General features: G+C 40.0%; 2 protein-coding genes across 2 annotated transcripts in view; both read left to right on the forward strand.

The window, feature by feature from the left end:
• Positions 1–20,318, forward strand: part of LOC122560427 — a 225,201-nt gene that overhangs the window by 15,831 nt on the left and 189,052 nt on the right. Inside the window, exons 4-14 of the mRNA XM_043711060.1 lie at positions 970–991; positions 1,094–1,121; positions 2,334–2,415; positions 6,283–6,447; positions 12,494–12,702; positions 13,596–13,687; positions 15,239–15,357; positions 16,898–17,106; positions 17,504–17,604; positions 18,549–18,661; positions 18,804–18,971. Of these exons, the coding sequence (XP_043566995.1) occupies positions 970–991; positions 1,094–1,121; positions 2,334–2,415; positions 6,283–6,447; positions 12,494–12,702; positions 13,596–13,687; positions 15,239–15,357; positions 16,898–17,106; positions 17,504–17,604; positions 18,549–18,661; positions 18,804–18,971 (1,308 nt within the window). The remainder of the gene's footprint in view (positions 1–969; positions 992–1,093; positions 1,122–2,333; positions 2,416–6,282; positions 6,448–12,493; positions 12,703–13,595; positions 13,688–15,238; positions 15,358–16,897; positions 17,107–17,503; positions 17,605–18,548; positions 18,662–18,803; positions 18,972–20,318) is intronic.
• Positions 2,474–4,449, forward strand: LOC122560373 (grpE protein homolog 1, mitochondrial-like). The gene is made up of 2 exons (XM_043711009.1): positions 2,474–2,485; positions 3,706–4,449. Exons 1-2 carry the CDS (start codon positions 2,474–2,476, stop codon positions 4,432–4,434), a joined length of 741 nt encoding a protein of 246 aa, XP_043566944.1. The 3' UTR covers positions 4,435–4,449.

The raw sequence follows: 20,318 nt of genomic DNA on the forward strand, positions 1-20,318 counted from the left end.
ATTAAACTCCATCTACCACTTCTCAGCCCATTGGCCCATCTGGTCAAGGTCCCATTGTAATCTGAGGTAACCTTCTTCACTGTCCACTACACCTCCAATTTTGCTGTCATCTGTAAACTTACTAACTATACCTCCTATGTTCATATCCAATCATTTATATAAATGATGAAAAGTAGTGGACCCAGCACCGATCCTTGTGGCACTCCACTGGTCACAGGCCTCCAGTCTGAAAAACAACCCTCCACCACCATCCACTGTCTTCTACCATTGAGCCAGTTCTGTATCCAAATGGCTAGTTCTCCCTGTATTCCATGAGATCTAACCTTGCTAATCAGTCTCCCATGAGGAGTCTTGTCAAATGCCTTACTGAAGTCCATATAGATATTTCTTATCATTAGAAATATTGGAAGTCATAAGATGTCCTAAGTTATCCTTCCTTTTTGCTGCATTCCCAGTCTGCCTCAAGTTTAAATCCGCCTGCACACATGCTATCCTGCTGCTTATCTTTTCATTTAACTCCATACTCCCTTTCGCTTTCACTTTCCCTTCCCCCCAACTCAGAAGTTTAAAGTCCTACTGACCACCCTATTTATCCTCTTTGCCATAACATTGGTACCTGATCGGTTCAGGTGGAGACCGTCCCAACGGTACAGATCCCCCTGGTTCCAAAACTGATGCCAATGCCCCATTAAGTGGAACTTGTCAAAAAGTTCACCGATTTTACAGGGTTTAAATAATTCCATTTCAAACTTACCTGGGTTTCGTACAATCTGTAGCTGTAAGTTGACAGAAAATAGGCTGAATGCTGGAAATATGCCATCTAATGTTGGCACCTTTTCTCTGAGAATTTCTGCTGTGCTCTTCCTGAAGTAACAGCCAGAACTTGTAAGAGCTCCAGGGAAGTTCTCTACTTCATGTATTTAAACTTACAGTCACAAATTATTAAAATATTTTCTTGTTCCTTCTTAGTGTAATGGCCTTTTCCCAGATGGTAAGTGGGAGTGACTTTCATATGATTTTTGAAGACTGTTTCAGTTTTGGGGATTTGCAGAATTTTGTAATTAATCGTTTTCCCTTTACTTCCCTGTTATAGAACAGCGAATATGTGAAGGCAACAATAGGTATGTTGAAGGATCAACTATCATAACATTAATTGATCTTTAAGCTCCAGTACTCCATCATTATGAGGGCAACATTTCTCCTTGATAGAATGCTGATGTTTGGGTGTAAGGCTGTTCATAACTTTCATATGTAAAGGCTGGGGCTAGACCAGCTGGCCAACATTTTAACGCCCCACTGCTGGGGAAGGGAGGTTACCCAATGCCTTTATCTTAATCTACTAAGTTTTAAAGGACAATAGTTCCCATACTGTCGGGATGCTACTAAATATGCAGTTTGATTTCCAGTGACATTATTGGCTCTTGTTCCTGATTCCATCCTCCCCAACAGCATTGTGGGTCAATCCACAGCATGTGGACTGCAGCGGTTCAAGAAAGCAGCTCACCACCACTTTCTCAAGGGCAACTAGGGATGGGCAATAAATGCTGGTCAGCCAGTGACACCCACTTCCCACAAATGAATAAAAAAAAATGCCTTAGTTGAAGTGTTGGTGGATTCTATGTCAGGTCAGCTCTGTTGACAGCTGGCTCAAAAGACAATTGAGCCCCAGCACGGGAAGTACAAATTATGGTTTCATTTTCAATTTCAGGCCACAAGAGGTTGGACTTCCCCAGCTCCCAAGGACGTCCTTGCTTTATATATACTTCTCTCCTTCAATCCCTGATGGAAATCAGCCTCTATTACACCTGACTGCAGTGCACTGTTCATCTGGCCACCTGGTTGTGACAGTCACTTGCCCAAAATAGCATTCCCCACTGACCTGACAATGTCGCCCAGCTCTGTGTGAGACTTCAGACTTCAATATTTAAGTGAAGTCCAAGTGAGGAAAGCTGTCCAGGCCTTGTAGTCCAGGACCTGACACAAACTGACTGATCCTTCCCTGAGTTAAAGTTGGGCCTTGAATGTTTGTTTGGGGAATCCAATTTACCACATGCTGGTCTCAATCTGACCTTAATAACTGCAGAATTCCAGTTCCTAGCCAGCGACGCCCTCATCCTGCGAATGAATAAATAAAGTACCAAAATGCAGGTTACAATTAGCACATGAACTTTAGGTCACAAATGGGAAAATTATAATGTGAAAAGTTATGACATCAAATGCAATGAATTAAATCTAACCTCAGTTTTTAAAATTCTAACTATCTACCCTATATTATATACACAGTTGTATCTTGCATTCACATATTATTATCTAAAACAATTATTTCCTTACAGCATGGCACTGGAATCCAAACTACGTTCTGGCAATCTAAGTGATTTCTGTATCTTCACCGTCTCACAATATGCGTGTGTTCAGGTATGGGCATTACAAGTGAAGAGTAGGAATGTGTAATCTTATAACTTGGTCTTGGTTAATGAAGCTGACAGTAATTGCCTGGCAGACAATTGCGGCTGCATTGTAAAGAAATCTGACAACATTTAGAAATGTGAATTAGACATTTGGACTCTCTAAATTTCATCCCTTTCTCCCATTTTGTAGAGAAAAAAATTAAAATGATAAGGAAATACAGAAACATCCAAGTTGAAACTTATTGATCATGAGGAGTAAATATTTAGCAACAGGGATACTTGTGTTTATGTAATACTTTAATCAGACACTGAGACAAAGAAGGAGATGGTAGGATTAAAATAGGAAAGTAAATCCATACATACAGTGAGCAAAATGCCAATTAATGCCAGAACAACAAAATTATTGGACTCCTTTAACATGTGTAACCATTGCTCTAAAATACACATCCCGTGACTTCACATTTTAAACTTTTCTCAAGAGCCTATCGCACTCCTTTCTGATTATCGTGTTATTAAACGATGTGTACACAGCAGCCTACTATATCTGTAATATTATGGCTGGAAGCACAGCCTTTGTAGGGAATTTGGTAACATAATGTTTGTGTTGCTGCATCAACAAAACAGAGGTCAAGGCTAAAGGTCCAGAGTTAGGAGTTCAAATTTTGACATCTGTGGCATTTAAATTGCAATAAAAAGCTGGTCTTAGTCACGGTGATCATGATCATGAAACTATCGGATATTTATTTAAAAACAATCTTGTTCAGTGACAGGGAGATAATGGTAGATGGTAACATAGCTGGATAGTAATGCAGAACCACAGGCCAATGTTCTAGGGGTGTAATGGTTGGAGCGAGGTTGGCCACGTGGATTGCATTGAGCTGTTAACCTGGACCAAACAGGTCTGGTACCTGACGGGTATAAACAGGAGTCTCTGAATAAAGATTTGTGCACCTTGTGTCTCTCACTATGTCTCACACCTGCACACACACAACATGGGAAATAAAAAAAATAAAAAATAAATAAACAGGAGTGACAGAGGGTCATTTCACTCTGAGAGCTGACTCTTGAGGGAGCTGGACCAGTGTATGTGCAAGGACTCTCCTTAAAAAAAAATGAAAAAAAACAGGAGTGTTAAAGTTCTGCTCACCCTGAGAGCTGGCACTGAGGGAGCTAGATTAGTGTCGAGGACTCTCCATTTGGCACGGGATATCTGTCTCTGTAGAGTAAATTCAGTGTACCTATGACTTCAGCTTCAGACCTCCATTTTATCCACGCAGCACCAGCACAGGAGTGTTAGGCATCCTGTTCACTAAAAAAAAAAATAAACAGGAGTCTCCTCGCGCTCTCCGTGGCTGTTAGAGCCTGCCCGGGCCGGGATAGGGGCCTTGTGCTCTCCGCAGCGGTCAGAGCCTGGTCGGGCTGGAACGGCAGCGGCTTCGCTGTCCACAGAATTTTCTGTACAGCAACTCGACAGAAAAATGCTGGACAAAGCCACGATGATGACCAAAGCCAGATTCAGAATGCAGACAAAGCAGAACCCAGTCCAGCAGAGAAAATACTTGTGGAGGAAAAGAATAAGCTGGAGGAGCAACGGAAGGACCTTACAGACAGGTATAAACGAGCACTAGCAGATGCTGAAAATATACGTCAAAGGAGCCAAAAACTGGTTGAAGAAGCTAAATTATATGGTATTCAAGGATTCTGCAAAGACTTGTTGGAGGTGGCAGATATTATTGAAAAAGCAACAGAAAGTGTGCCGAAAGAAGAGATCTCAGGACAGAACCCGCAATTGAAGAGTCTAATCATGACCGAAGGACAAATTCAGAAAGTGCTTTGCAAGCATGGTCTCATCAAGTTGAACCCTCTTGGAGCAAGATTTGATCCATGTGAACATGAAGCTCTTTTCCACACTCCAGTGGAAGGAAAAGAGCCTGGTTCAGTGGCACTGGTGACCAAGATAGGGTACAAGCTTCATGGACGCACCCTTCAAACAGCACTAGTTGGTGTTGTCAAAGGAACAGAATAACTATATTTAGGACTGACAACAGTAGAATGCAGTTCATCTCTTTGACTAATGGATATTGTTTTTCTGTTTATGAAGAATTGAAGATAATCTTAGTTTCTCATAGAAAATCTGAGGGTCTGTAGGTTTGAAAGATGTTTCACAATCAAGTGAAATGAGCTTTTTTTTCCTGTTTGAGTTATTGGTCATCAATAAATATTCAGATCTATTAACTGCCTCCCACACAGTTTGCAACAGACCTTTTTTCCTCCAGAGTTAGTATGTAACATTGTACATTTGGTCTTAGTTATTGTCTAATGTAATTACTATCCAGTTGTCTTTTGCCGCATCTTTTTTCCTCTACACTTCATATTATAAAAGCTAAACTAGTTTTCATAAGGAAAATATCTGTTGTTCAAAGCATCTATTTGTCTGGTCTAATACGTAAGTAACTATCCTCTTTGTGGACTGTTTAGTATTTATCATTTAGTCCTTAATTGTGAATTGTACATTGTACAAAATTGAATTCAATTAATTTAAGCATAACTTGATCAGTTTTCTAACAGTAATGAAATATTAGATTTAATATTCCTGTATGTGTAAATTATAGGTGCCAACATTTTCTGTGTCGGTGTCACTTGTAATGCAACAGCAGGAATTGATATACGGAATTAGTCCCTGTATATTCTATAGATTTCAAGGAATGATTGCATAATTGGACAATTTATTTCCCTTACTTGTAGGAAGCACTGAGAAGCTAACTACTTCAATTGTTAAAGATACCACAATTTAAATAAATTTGACTAAATTTTAAAAAATAACCAGGAGTCTCAGGGATTCTCCTCATTCTAGGGACACTCTGGCTGTGTGTTCGCTGGTCAGAGCCTGTATACTGTGCGCAGGTAAATAAAGGATGACTTTTGGTGTCAGCATACCAGCCTCAGTGGAGTTATTTCAGGGGCCATGGGTTTGAATCCCACCAAGACAGACAGTGGCACTCAAATTCAATTAAAATCTGGCTTAATGGCCGTTGTTGATTGATGCAAAATCCTATTTGGACAGTAAGGAAGGAAATCTGCTGTCCTTAAGGATGAACAATAAATGTTTGTCTAACCAATGACTATCATATCTTCTGAATTAATTGAAAAAAACCCAAACTTATGCCCTTTCATGAAGAATACAGTCAGTTTTGTTTGTGAATTTGAATCACAGCAGTGTGTGCTGAATCTTAACTGCCTTTTGCAATGGTCAGTGAGCCATTCATTCTGACAAAATCACTATAACAATATGCAATACACACTTACAGATGGCAGCAGTTCACAGAAATAGTGCATCTCATCTCCTGAAGAGCAACCAGGGACTGGGAATAAATTCTGCCCCTGCCCATTACACTAGTATCCTATGAATGTAAAAATGAAACACATCATATGACCTAGATGTGGGCTGTATGCAAGATTGGTAAAGGCAAACAATTAGTGTAGAGTGCCCACCTTAGTGGTTTGTATATACAGATATATCCAAAATCTGTTTGAGGAGCCCTTTCAATGTTTGTTTTCCCTGAGGCATCTGCTGCTTGCTACATTCTGGTGAAGCACTCCTACAATACAGCATGACTAGACCTTCAAAGAGATTAATGCAGGCCTGCACCAACAAAAGCTTTTAGAATATATTTTCCACATTTTGTCATTCTCAAAATGTGGAAACTACCAGACTCTGATTGTTTGTTTCGTTCCATGAGCCAATTGCCAGTGCTTCCCTCATTGCAATTCTCACATGGCACCTTCACTGTCCTTTAATGAAACTTTATTGTTTTGTAACTTTTTCTTGTACATTATAGTTGTGAATGCTCCCATGTGTCTTTTTTCCTTTCAGTGTCACTTGCTGGCAAAGTTAAACAGCAGCAATTTGGCCTCGATCTTCGAATGTTTTGCTGTCATGAGGCCTGTGAGCCTCTCTGATGTCAATGCTACCATATTATTCATACAGAAGATCAGTCTATCGAAATTTGAGGAGTTGCTGGAGAAGGTCAATGCGAAGGTAATATATAATATGAATAGCCATTTTGAATAATGGGAAGTGTGGAGATTCAAAGGAAACAGTATTATTACTTCACTGAGTGTTTTAATAGAAATCTATGAAAGTTATTTACCTGTAGAAAGTATTTATTTCCTTTCAGATCATATCTGTAAACCATAAGGATATTGTTTTGGAAATAACAAAAAAATCTTTTCTAAGATCCAAATTTTGCATTGAATTGTCTGTGCACAATTGGCTACTTTTGAATATTGAAGATTTGTCATGAGGAATGAATGGTCAGGTAGAAAACTTAATGCAGAAGGGACTTCACTATCTCCTTTTTAGAGAATGATAATGTGTGTTATACCTGTGTGCTCAAGCCCAGAATCTGATTAATACTATAGGTGCATTTTATCCTTAATTTTATCAACCTTGTTTAGAAGATAAGATCTTATTCAGGTGAAACTGAATTCGGATTCCTCAGTAAGACCATTCGGTCCCTTTTTAATTTTCACTAAAGCCCAGTTTATACAATTGAACATCAGTAAATGGCAGAATAATTATGGTAGGGTAAATGTAAATAGCATTCTTTCGATATGGTAAAGTTCTGGTTCAGGGCCAGATTTTAGTATATCCTTTTAAATCTGACCCAAATGTGATTGATTTCTCTCAGTTAGGGACCATTATTGACAAGATGACAGGTTGCTGATGAAATTTCTGTCATGAGGAAGATCAGTAGCCAAGAATACCAAGAAGACATCAGTAACCAGCTTTGAAATCATAGGTCAAAATAACAGCAACGTATTGCAGATGCTGGAGATATGAAATATAAACTGAAGGATGAAACTTAGCAGGACTCAAAATCAAAAGAGGCAAATGGATATTTAATAGATCAGAAGAACCCCTGACACACACCCTTCCCCTTAGGATTATCCATGTCCTTCTCCTTGATGAATACTGATACAAAGAGCTCATTCAATACCTCACCCAATTCCTCTGGCTCAATGCATAAATTTCTTCCTAGTCCTCGGATGAATGTAATCCTTCCCTAACTGCTCTTCTGCTCCTAAAATGTTTATAACATGCTTTGGGATTCTCCTTAATTCTATTTGCCAAGGACATTTCATGACCTCTTTTAGACCTCCTAATTCCTTGAGAAATCAGCAATTTTGAAGGCCTTAGCACAGAGACTGGCAGATCGTGGGTAATACAGGGCTGCAGGGATAACCTCAAAAACTATTCCTGCTGCTCCCTTGAACTTACAGCTAACAGGAGCAAGTGGCAGTATTTGAGTCAGATGCTTGGAAGATACATTTGAAGATGGATCCCTTATTCCTGTTGCCAGTTGCAATCAGTAATTCCAAAAGGAGCAGACAGCAATGATCCAGGATGGGGAAGATGGTTGGAAATCCACTTTATAGTAATGAGATGCTCGCTGTTCCATAATCCCCATTTTCTCCAGTGGATATATTGAGAAGTTTACCCTAATTCTCCAAGGGGTATATTAAGGAGTTTACACCTATTCTCCAGAGAGTATGTTGAGGAGTATACCCTAATTCTCCAGAGGGGATATTGAAGGGTTTACCCCAATTATGCAGCGGGCATATTGAGGAGTTTAACCCTATTCTCCAGGGGGCGCATTGACGAGTTTACCCCTATTTACCCATATTGAGGAGTTTGCTCCTATTTTACAGGGACACATTGAGGAATTAACTCATATTCTCTAGGGGGCATGTTGAAGTGTTTACCCCTACTCCTCAGGAGGCATTTTGAGGAGTTTACCCCTATTTTTCAGGGGGCACATTGAGGAGTTTACCCCTATTCTCCAGGGGGCATATTGAGAATATTACACTTATTCTCTAGGGGGCATATTGAGGGGTTCCCCCTGTTCTTCAGGGGGCCATATTGAGGTGTTCACCCTTATTCTCCAAGAGTTTACCCATATTCAATTCCCAGAATGGCTTGACTATCATATGTTGAAAGATTGGAGCGACTGGGCTTGTATACACTTGAGTTTAGAAGGATGAGAGGGGATCTGATTGAGATGTAAAAGATTATTAAAGGATTGGACACTCTGGAGGCAGGAAGCATGTTTCTGCTGATGGGTGATTCCAGAACCAGAGGACACAGTTTAAGAATAAGGGGTAGGCCATTTAGGACAGAGTTGAAGAGAAACTTCTTGACCAAAGAGAGTGGCAGATATATGGAATGCTCTGCCCCAGAAGGCGGTGGAGGCCAAGTCTCTGGATACTTTCAAGAAAGAGATGGATAGAGCCCTTAAAGATAGTGGAGTCAAGGATTATGGGGATAAGGCAGGAACAGGATACTGATGGTGGATGATCAGCCATGATCACAATGAATGGTGGTGCAGGCTTGAAGGGCCAAATGGCCTACTCCTGCACCTATTGTCTATTGTTTATTGGGCATATTGACGAGTTTACCCCTATTCTCTCAGGGACATATTGAGGAATTTACCCCTATTCTCCAGGGGGAGAGGAGTTTACCCTATTCTCCAGGGGGCACATTGAGGAGTTTACCTCTATTCCCCAGGGGGCATATTGAGGAATGTACCCCTATTCTTCAGGGGGCACATTTAGGGGCTTACCCCTATTCCCCAGGGGGCATATTGAGGAATGTACCCCTATTCCCCAGGGCACATATTGAGGAATGTACCCCTATTCTTCAGGGGGCATATTGAGGAGTTTACCCCTATTCTCCAGGGGGCATATTGAGTAATTTACCCCTATTCTCCAGGAGGCATATTGAGGAGTTTACCTCTATCCTACAGGGGCATATTGAGAAGTTATGCCCCTATTCTCCAGGGGCATATTGAGGAGCTTCCTTCTATTCTCCAAGGGCATATTGAGGAGTTATGCCCCTATTCTTCAGGGGCAATATTGAGTTTAACCCGATTCTCCAGGGGGAATATTGAGGAATTTACCTCTATTCCCTAGGGGCACATTGAGGAGTTTACCCCTATTCTCTAGAGGCATTATGAAGAGTTTATCCCTATTATCCAGGGGACACATTGAGTTTACCCTTGTTCTCCAGGGGGCATATTGATAAAAATGCCCTTAATCTCCACTGGATATATTGAGCATATAAGCTCCCTCCATTTTGCAATGGCCATATTGATTAATGTACCCCACATACTCCGGTGGAATATTGAAAAGCATATGCCCCAAATTCTCCAGGGGACATATTGGGGAGAATAGTAGTGTTCAGGGTAGATACACCTGTTAGCTCTGAAAATTGTGAACTCTAGTTTCTGAAGGAACCGGCTCAAACCATTGTAAAAGTCCTCAAGCTGACTCCCAGAGGTGACTGGGCTCTGGCTAAATCCCATTGGAGTGAAATATAGGAAGTCTGACAAAATAGCAAACAATGACTATCGCTGCAAAAAGATCTTGACCAGTAGGAAGAGAAATAGCAGAAATATAGGAATGTGTAAAGTTATGAGATTGGGCAGAGGGATTTTCTAGAGCAGAAAAGAAATTTTAGGATTTTAATGGGGCAGTCACTGCAATCATTGCCACAGAGTTTTCAGGACTTAAAACAAAACACAAACAGGATATTGAGATGCATGGCAAGAGATATAACATATAAATCCAGAGAGGTAAGTTTTTAAAAAAGTTATATAGCTCCCCAGTGGAATTACAGTTTCCAGACTTGGAAATATATTGCGTTCCTTGTGTGTCACTGGGTCAAAATACTGAAACTCCCTCCCTACCATTATTGTGGGTTAATCTAGAGCAAATGGACTGCAGTAGTTCAAGAAGGCAGCCTGCTATCAACTTCTTAACGGCAACAAGGGATGGGCAATAAACCCTGGCCTAGGCAACGGGACACACATTTCATGAACGAATGAAAAAAATTTTTAAAAAGTTTGTTCTCCTTATTTTAAAAAGGACATTAATTTATTGGAAGAGATACATTTGATCTGGGAACATAAGTGAATTGTGGCTGAAGAGGGTGGCACGGTGGCACAGTGGTTAGCACTGCTGCCTCACAGCGCCAGAGACCCGAGTTCAATTCCCACCTCAGGCAACTGTCTGTGTGGAGTTTTGCACATTCTCCCCATGTCTCCGTGGGTTTCCTCCCACAGTCCAAAAATGTGCAGGTTAGGTGAATTGGCCATGCTAAATTGCCCGTGGTAAATGTAGGGGAATGGGTTTGGGTGGGTTGCTCTTCGGAGGGTTGGTGTGGGCTTGTTGGGCCGAAGGGCCTGTTTCCACACTGTAAGTAATCTTAAAACAAAGATAAACTGTATTAGGTCTTCTCTCTTGGAAATGGCAAATAATGAAAGAATTTAAAACTAAGAAAGTCTAGGACAAATTGGATTGAAACAAATTTTGTTTGATGGCAGTTGGAGTTGGAGGTGGGCAGTCTCAGACATTAATGGCTTCTTTGCATGTGCTAAAGTTTGATTCAATTGTAATTCTTGGACAATTCATTCCTGATGAAGGGCTTTTGCCCGAAACATCGATTTTACTGCTCCTCGGATGCTGCCTGAACTGCTATGCTCTTCCAGCACCACTAATCCAGAATCTGGTTTCCAGCATCTGCAGTTATTTCTTTTACCCAATTCTTGTTCCAGGCCAGTACAATCAAACTCCACCACTAGATGGTGCAAAGTCATCACAAAAATATTCATAGACTGGAAATTGCAATCTGCTGTTAGGTTGCCAGTACTGGTATTAGGAACAAAAGTCCCAATATGCCAATGTTCCAGCTCCAAAATTTCTAGATTAGAGAGAGCATACATGAAAGTTATGCTGTGGAGTTGGCTTGGATGTTTTGACCTGACTATGCAACTGAATCCACCCACGGAATTTAAGATAGGTTCGCCATGAAACAAAGAACTGTGGATATTAGAGATAGTGTCAGGAAACAGCGTCATACAGCTTACAAACCCTTTAGTCCAACTAGATGACGCCAACCATGTTCCCAAACTAATTTAGTCGCACTTGTCTCCATTTGGCCTTTCCCCCTCCAGACTTTATTTTTCATGAACTTATCCAAATGTCTTTCAAACAGTGTAACTGTATCTGCGTCCATCACTTCCTCTGGCATGACGTGACACTAATTCAGAGTGGACTTAAACTCCCTGGGTGAAGGCTTCACTTTTGAGTAGTTTAGAATCAAGTTGTACTTGAAGAGTTGGTGTGGAAATGAAATTGATTTGTTCTGATATGAAACAAAGAGTTTATTAACTAGCTAAGATATTAATTAAATTTACTGTGAAGGTTATCATTTTAAATATCAGCTGTCTGGAAGGGTGACTTCTCAAAATAGGTCGTTTCAAAAACAAGAATGCTTTCGTTAATGTGCCTATGAATTCCCAAATACATTCTTTTTGAATGTATTTATAATGCTGTTAGATAAACACAACAGGACAAGTTTTCCTTCTCTGTTGGCTAGCAAAGGGAAAGAGTCATTTTGCTGACTATGGAGCGAACTGCTTCAATGCATTGTACATATGCCATAGGAAATAGCGTTTTCACTCAACTTGCATCCCTAAAACCATACTGTGAGTTCCCTTGTGCTTTCTGAGCCATTCTGCAACTTGATCACATTTGCCAGTGAGGTCCAGGAGTTAGGGGCTATGTTAGCAATGCTGGCACCTTTTAGGTATATTAATTGGCGATATGTAAGTCACCACAAGTTTTAGGTTTATTGGAAACATTGCATTAGAGAGATTAAAGAGGGTAAACACTGATTTAATAACATGTTTGAACTTAATTTCAGGATCCTCTATGTAAAGGTCAGAAGTCACGTGACACCAGGTTATAGTCCAGCAGGTTTATTTGAAATCACAAGCTTTCAGAGTGCTGTTCGTTCATCAGGTGACAAAGGAGCAATTCTCTGAAAGCTTGTGATTTCAAATAAACTTCTGACCTTGTCCACCCCAGTCCAACACTGGCAACTCCGCACCACTCTATGTAACAGATTATTATACTCTGACAATCATAGATGCCTGCAGATGCGGTTCTCTTTGTGTCTGCTTTGTGGGGAAATTATACTTTGGTCTTTGAGGATATTGACTTTACATTTTGACTTCTTGCAGATTAATGACACATTTTTGGTTCCACTGATGGCCAAAGAAACAATCCTACGTGCCACATGGGAGAGATATAAAGCCGATACAAGATTAAAAAATGCAACATTTCTCAAAAGCTTTCTACAGCTCCTCAGACCGTTTATTGCTGGCATTTCTAAACCCATTCTGCAATCTCTTCCATACTGGAACGTATCATGTGATGATTTCAAAGCATTGTAAGGAACGGTTTTCTGTATTTAACACTTGGATTTTGTTAAAGAATTTGTATTCTTGATAAATTCTTTTCCTTCTCGCTTTGTTTGGGAGACAGCAGAACAAGAGGCAAATAGTTTATGGTAGAATGACAGGCAAATCTGTCTTTGCTTTGTTTGTTTGCAGGATTTGAGATACAAGGAGTGGTTAGATAGGTGGGGACTTCTTTCACTGCAGTGCAGGAGGCGACCTTAGTTAATTTGATTTATTGTTGTCACCTGTACCTAAGTACAGTGAAAAAATTGTTTTGCGTGCATTAAAGGCAGATAATAACACACAAGGACATACAGACCATAGGGTTAATAGAGCAGCACATACAAAGTTATGGTTGCACGGGAGGTGTACAAAAGCAAGATCAGCATTAGATTTGAAATTTGAGAGGTCCATTCAGCAGTTCAATAACATCAGGAAAGAAACTGTTCTTGAACCTGTTGATTCATGTGTTTCAGCTTTTATAACTTCTGCCTGACAGGAGAAGAGTTTTTATATGTTTCAGATCTTCCGCATCTGCAGTTCTTTGTTTTATTTTACCTTAAGTTTAAATCTTTTGGTTATCCATCCTTTAGTCATTGGAGCTAGTTCTCATTATTTCTGTGATTTAAATAATTTATAATTGCATTGTGCATTAGATGCTTACATCAAATGCATATGTTAATTGTCATAATTAAATAATAATGGTTGGAATAGGTCTGTTATTCAACAATGATAGCCTGATAAGACAGCAGTAACTGGTGACGGCTATAGGTTACAAAGAATAAAATGGCAAGAGTTTGATAACTGATAATCATTTTAACTACAATTAGCTAATTTTCTAAGTAACTAAATGTTTATATTTGTGTTTAACACTGACAATCAGTGTACAAGGATTCAACACAGGTCTGGCAGAGATGACATTGGATACAAAGGCAGCTCTGGAGGACTGGATCTTTAGTTACATCAATGCCACAGGTAAGTGATAGAAATACCAACACTTATTTGTTGAAATGATAGGATTTCTTTCACAGATGATTTCAATTTGTTCCAGATTTGCTCAGAGAGTTAGGATTATCAGTATAACTTGAAAAGTTCCTCAACATTTTAACTTGCGGAATACCTCAAGAATATCCCTAATTACAGTTTGGCAGAGTTTAGTAAAGTCATTAATTTGCTTTCAGTTGATTTGTTCTGTGTTGAATGAAGACTGGCCATTTGTAAACTTCTTAAATCAGTTGTAAGCTCCTGAAGAGATCTTGATAGGATAGACGTGGAGAGAAAATTTGATTTTATTTATTGTAGTCACATGTATCCAAGTACAGTGAAAAGTTTTGTTTTGCAAGCAGTACAGACAGATGATAGCAAATAAGGACATACAGGGACATACATATCATAGGGTGCTTAGATAGAGTGAGGCGTACAAATTACATTGCATGGGAGGGGGACAAAGCAAGATCAACATTAGGAAGATCAACATTATTTGAAGTTAGAGAGGTCCATTCAGCAGTTTAATAAGGCAGGGAAGAAACTGTTCTTGAACCTGTTGGTGCGCGTGTTCAAGCTTCAGTATCTTCTGCCAAATTTCCTGTTATGGGAGAATCTAGAACTAGGATTCACTGTTTAAGAATCGGGGGTCATCCTTTTAAAACTGAGTGAGGTGAAGTGTGTTCTCTCGGAGGCTGGTTGAGTCTTTGGAGCTTTCTACCTGACAAGGTCGCAGAAGCAGAGCACTTGAATATTTTAAAATAGAGCTAGCTATACTCTTGCTGAGCAAAGGAGTGAAAATGTTGTGGAAGACCAATTCAAATTTGAGGTTACAATCAGATCTTATTGAACGCTGCAGGATGGTATAGGGGCCAAATAGCCTACTCCTGCCTCTTGTTTGTATGTTAGCTTAATTCTGAGTGCAATCAAGGTTTTACAGCTGTTCTGAGTTTTAAAAACACAGATTGGAATGGTCAGTCTAAGGTCTGCTATGAATGAGAGAATCCTTTCAATGTGGGAGCAAGCCATTCAGCCTATCGAGTTCAGACTGACCATCCCACCCGACCCTATAACCCTGCATTTCTCATAGCCAATCCACTTAACCTGCACATCTTTGGATTGTGAGAGGAAATCGGAGCACCTGAGGAGTCTCACGCAGACACAGGGAGAATGTGCAAACTTCACACAGACAGTCGACCAAGGCTGGGATTGAACCCAGGTCCCTGGTACCGTGCCACGCCCTATGTTGTGTCCTATTTCAGTCTCAAGCTTGCACGGTGAACAGATAGTTTGGGGTCCTATTTACATGATTTCTGACGTGGCCAACATTGTATGATGTGGAGCTAGAGGAATCTTAATGTGGATCAGTGATATTGATCAGTGAATGTAGGCTTGAAGTAGGCAATATTAGAGAATCCAAGCACCAATTTCACATGGAGAATCTTGAGGAAAGGGTAAATTTTAATGAATTTATAAGGTTCTGAATGCCTGCGGAAATAAATTACAAATCATGTGACTAATGTATTTCATGTTTAAACACAGGTGTGAGCTGCATCACCAATGCGAGCGAGTCTGGGGAATGGTTGGTGAAGAACTGGGAATTCCTCAATGATCTAATTAAGTCGGTGAATCTTATTCAGCAGAAAACAAACTCCAGCCCAGTAAGTCCCCAAGACTATGTGAGAGCTGGCAGCAACTGGGGAAGGGGGGTTCAGAAATACTTTTGATCTTAAAGAATCTCAACTAAAGTTTGTGATATAAGGACTATAATTCGGAAATTATCTATTATAGCCTGAATGAAAGGATTGGTAAAGGCTGGCTATATTTAATTGGAATTTACATTCAGTTTCAGTTAAAAACACCACATGGAGCTTTTGAGAATATTTTCACTCAGGGCTGTGGTACGAAGTTGTGTAGAGTGCTCGTGAAATGGAAGGCAGTTTGTTTGTTTAAATGATAGGAGGACAGAGTGCATGGTCCCTTTAAGAGATCAAGTGCTTTTCAAAACTTGGAGGTTAAAAAAGTGACTGCAAGTAGCTGTAGATGTACAGTCAGTTAGAGACATAGAGTCATAGAGATGCACAGCATGGAAACAGACGCTTCAGTCTGGATAGGATAAATAGACAAAGTCTTTTCCTGGAGTGGGGAGTCCAGAATTAGAGGACATAGGTTTAGGGTGAGAGGGAAAAGATATAAAAGAGACCTAAGGGGCAACTTTTTAACGCAGAGGGTGGTAAGTTTATGGAATGAGCTGCCAGAGGAAGTGGTGGAGGCTACTATGATTGCAACATTTAAAAGGCATTTGGACGGGTATATGAATAGGAATGGTTTGGAGGGATATGGGCCGGGTGCTGGCAGGTGGGACTAGATTGGGTTGGGATAACTGGTTGGCATGGACGGGTTGGACCGAAGGGCTTGTTTCTATGCCAGGTTATTTGAGGTGATTGGTGATTAGTTCATTTGCATTTCTCTGTTACTCTGAACTAATCAATTGAAAAGTTAATGAAATGCCTTAAACGTATTGGTTGTGAATTTTATCAGTGATTTGAATTTGATAAGTAATTGGAAGAAAATCCTTTCGGATTAAAACAAGTCAAAAATTCTTCTGGAGTTTCCTGTGAGAAAAATAAACTAACTCCATAGGGTCGGAGTAGTTCTCGTATGGTCGTTAGTTTCTTTAGCATGTTCACCTACTTGCCCTAAGGAATGTTAATTTCTCCAGTTGTAGAACAGGATAAGGAAGTTAGACCTATTTTGCCAATTCTTCCATTAACTTCCACTTGGAATTTTGAAGAATATTTTGGAGAATATTTAGAACAAGGCCTATTGGCTGAAATCCTTATGCCAAAATGCAAATGACTCTTGGCTTGCTACTTAATTTCCTATAAGAACACTGTTGGATATCCCAGGACAAGGATGCCAAGAGTAAATTGGCACAATGACCTGTTTCCAGGCATTTGCTGCTTATATTCAGGTAACAGAAAGACTAAAAGTGCAAGATAAAGTGTAATTTAGTTGCTTGTCATTGATAAAACAAATGAATAGCAAATGGATATTTGTGCCAAATGAATCACAAGGCCTTTGCCAATATTCTTGCAGTATCCAATTGAACAAGTTCTGTGGAAAACAACATGTAAATTTTGAGTAAAGTTGATAATAGCTCGTAGCAAAAATGCAACTTCCATTTTCTTTGCCTTTCAGATTAGCACGACGGTGATTCAAAACAAGACAGTAGGCGACTCATTACTCAATAGTATCTTTGGTGGCCTGGCACCCCTCTTTCCAGTGTTTAAACCTGAAAACTTCACTGAGTGGTTCGAGAAGAAGCTACCGGTACTGTTATCCAGAATTACAAGCTTTGAGCTTGCTAGCATACCCACAAACATAACATGTGAATCTTACCAGGCCATGTAAGTATTTCTGCTCACATTATTGAGAATTGATGTGGAGATGCCAGTGTTGGACTGGGTTAGACAAAGTCAGTAGCCATACAAGACCAGGTTATAATCCAACAGGTTTATTTAAAATCACAAGGTGATGAAGGAGCACCATGCCAAAAGCTTGTGATCTTAATTGAACCTGTTGGACTATAACCTGGAGTTGTGTGACGTCTGACATTATTGAGAAAATATTGGTTAAAAGGAAGACTTAAGCTTTGTTTAGAACATTAAAAAATAGGAACTTTCATTTGTGTTTCAAGCAGTGTCTTTGTTTTAAACAAATTATTCACTTTGAATATTGAGAAATTCACTTCGAAGTTATTCATTTTGTGTGGATTTACATCCCACTTATACTTACCTTTTACAGAATGAAAGGATTTAGCAGTGTGGTAAACTTCACATTACCACAAATTGGTGATCTGTACAGATTTGGAAAAAACATCCTCTCCCAACATATCATTTTATCAGGTAACGCATGCATGATGTTTGATTGTACAGCTTTTATTTTCCACCTCTGTGAAGTATTTTGGCTTGGAATTAACAATGCTGTAATGAAGCCTACTGTTATGCAGTTATTCATTACTTCCAGACTGGTGGAGGGTTTAGGGAGAGGCTGTGAACAGGCTGGGGCTGTTTTCCCTGGAATGTTAGAGGTTGAGGGGTGACCTTATAGAAGTTTGTAAAATCATGAGGGGCATGGATAGAGTGAATAGCCAAAGTATTTTCCCCAGGCTTGGGGAATCCAAAACTAGAAGGTGAGAAGAGAAAGATTTAAAAGGGACCCAAGGGACAATATTTTCATGCAGAGAGTGGTGCATGTGTGGAATGAGCTGCCAGAGCAAGTGGTGGAGGCTGGTACAATTACAACATTTAAAAGGCATCTGAATGGGTATATATATATATATATATAGGAAAGGTTTAGAGGGTTATGGGCCAAATGGGACTAGATTAATTTAAGATATCTGGTCGGCATGGAGCGGTTGGACCGAAGGGTTTGTTCCCATGATGTACAGCTCTATGACTCTATGATTCTTTGAACAGCTTCCTACATTGGATCCTCCCGCTTCCCTGATTTATCTCGGGAGTCATCAATGATTGCGCCCATTATGCCATCTTCAGCTCTTTGTTGCCGTCGCAATATCAGGATTGGCAGGGTAGAGTCTATTCAACCAAGTGTTGCTTGGTTATGAAGCAGCAATAAGTGTAATCTGCTGGAAATTAAATATGGTGCAAACGTCAATGCAGAGCAGCGTGGAGAGTGGTGGATTAATCTGCTATCCAAATGATGCATTGGGAACAATTTTATTTCAGAGCTCACACAGGTTTCAGAACAAACCCCTCTGCTGGGTAAAGGACTTGTCTTGCTTTTTGTACAGCTCATGACACTGATTATTTCTCTCTGGGTTCATCAGGTTCAGAATGTGATGCTGATGTGAGAAAAGACCATGAATGGACACAAAGGAAATTTATGCAATCGTTAAAAGGCTTGTCGTTCAAGAGCTTCTTAGCTCTGAACTTTTCTGGAGTAAGTTGCAATTACAGCAGATTCTATATTGACCGTCAGACAAAATGGTAGACTGAAGAGTTTAATTGGAAGGGAGACAGATTTTTCTTTTTGTTCAGATGTTTTTAAAATGTAATTGATAACATCACTTTCTTTTTCTTAGTTTGAGATATTGGATCTCCTCACTCCACAAATACTTTCTGGGTTGACTGTGCACTCTGATGCTTTGAATGACACGGACAAAATCAGCCAGATCATTGACACACTTGCCAGCAAAAATTTCAGTGACCTGATTGCGTATTTGACACAATTTGTTGCTGATACAAAAGAGGTAACATAACTTTTCTTTTGTTTTTGAAGCTTCCAATATCCATTGGAACTTTCAAATTTACTTCCCTTACAGCCTTAAAACCTTTGTCTCAATTTACGAAATCTGCTGGGATTTTGTTTGGGGTTGTTTTAGAAAATAGTACAGTTTTCTAAAACTTATTCTTTTAAAACTCTTCAACCTTATTTATGGGATGTGGGCATTGCTGGTGAGACCAGCATTTATTGTCCATCCCTGACAGTTATTGAGAAGGTGCGGGTGAGCTGCCTTCTTGGACCACTGCAGTCCGTCTCATGTAGGTACACACACACTACTGTTAGAGAGGTTGTTCTGGATTTGGACCCTGTAAGAATGAAGGAATTGCAATAAAATTTCATGACAAAGTGATGAGTGCACAGAGGCCAACTTGCAGTTGGTGATATTGCCAGGCACTCACTGGATTGTGAGTTTGTAAGAGGCATGGTGAGTTGCTGCTGTGCGTTATGTTGATGGTACGCTCAGTTGCCATTATGCTTTGGACGATAAGACAGTAAGTGTTGAAATGGTGAGTGGGTGCCAGTCAAATGAGCTGTTTTGTCCTGGCTGATGCCAAACTTAAGAGTGTTGTTGGGCTGCACTCATCCAGGCAAGTGGAGCGTTTTCCATTGCTTACGACCCCAAATTTACAGCACATCTCAATGTTTACAGAAGAAGAGTGCATGATTATACACAGAATGAAGAGATTATGAGACGAGTTTAAAAAGAAAGGAATTCATAGTAAAACTATGTAATTAAACTATCCAGGAGCAGAAAAGAAGATAGCAAAATATTTTACCGGCAGATCAATTAAAACAGAAAGCTGGTATATGAATGAGTTAGCTTTGCTGCCACGTGCTCCGAAAGGAATACAGTGAAAAGTTTACAAGTCACCACTTATGGCGCAATCTTAAGTACAGTGCAAGTTTGTAGGGTAAAAACATTTGGACAAATAAAGAAATAAGAAGTCCCAGCTTTACAGATCATGGGAATAAACAAGAAAATGGAGAAATAAAACGTTCAGAACAACAGTCCTACCAACCCAGTTGATGCTGGGACCTAGCCTCCAGAGTGCACTAGGCCTTGAATCGGTATATCCCCATTTAAAATCAATTCACTCTAACGTTGTTTCATTTCAACATTGTTAATAAAATAATGATACATATTCCTTTGATATTGTTTCCGAGCCTGCCTCCTGTCAAGGCCTTTCCCCATTCTTCCATTCCCACACCTCCCTCGCTGAACCTCACTCAGTCCCTCTTCATCCCATCATCCCCCAATTTCTGTTTGAAAGTCTTAAAATTGAAAGGTCTTGCTTCCTGTGTTGGCTTTCTC

The sequence above is a fragment of the Chiloscyllium plagiosum genome, chromosome 21 (genome assembly GCF_004010195.1).
Source record: "Chiloscyllium plagiosum isolate BGI_BamShark_2017 chromosome 21, ASM401019v2, whole genome shotgun sequence".
In the NCBI taxonomy this organism is placed as follows: domain Eukaryota; kingdom Metazoa; phylum Chordata; class Chondrichthyes; order Orectolobiformes; family Hemiscylliidae; genus Chiloscyllium; species Chiloscyllium plagiosum.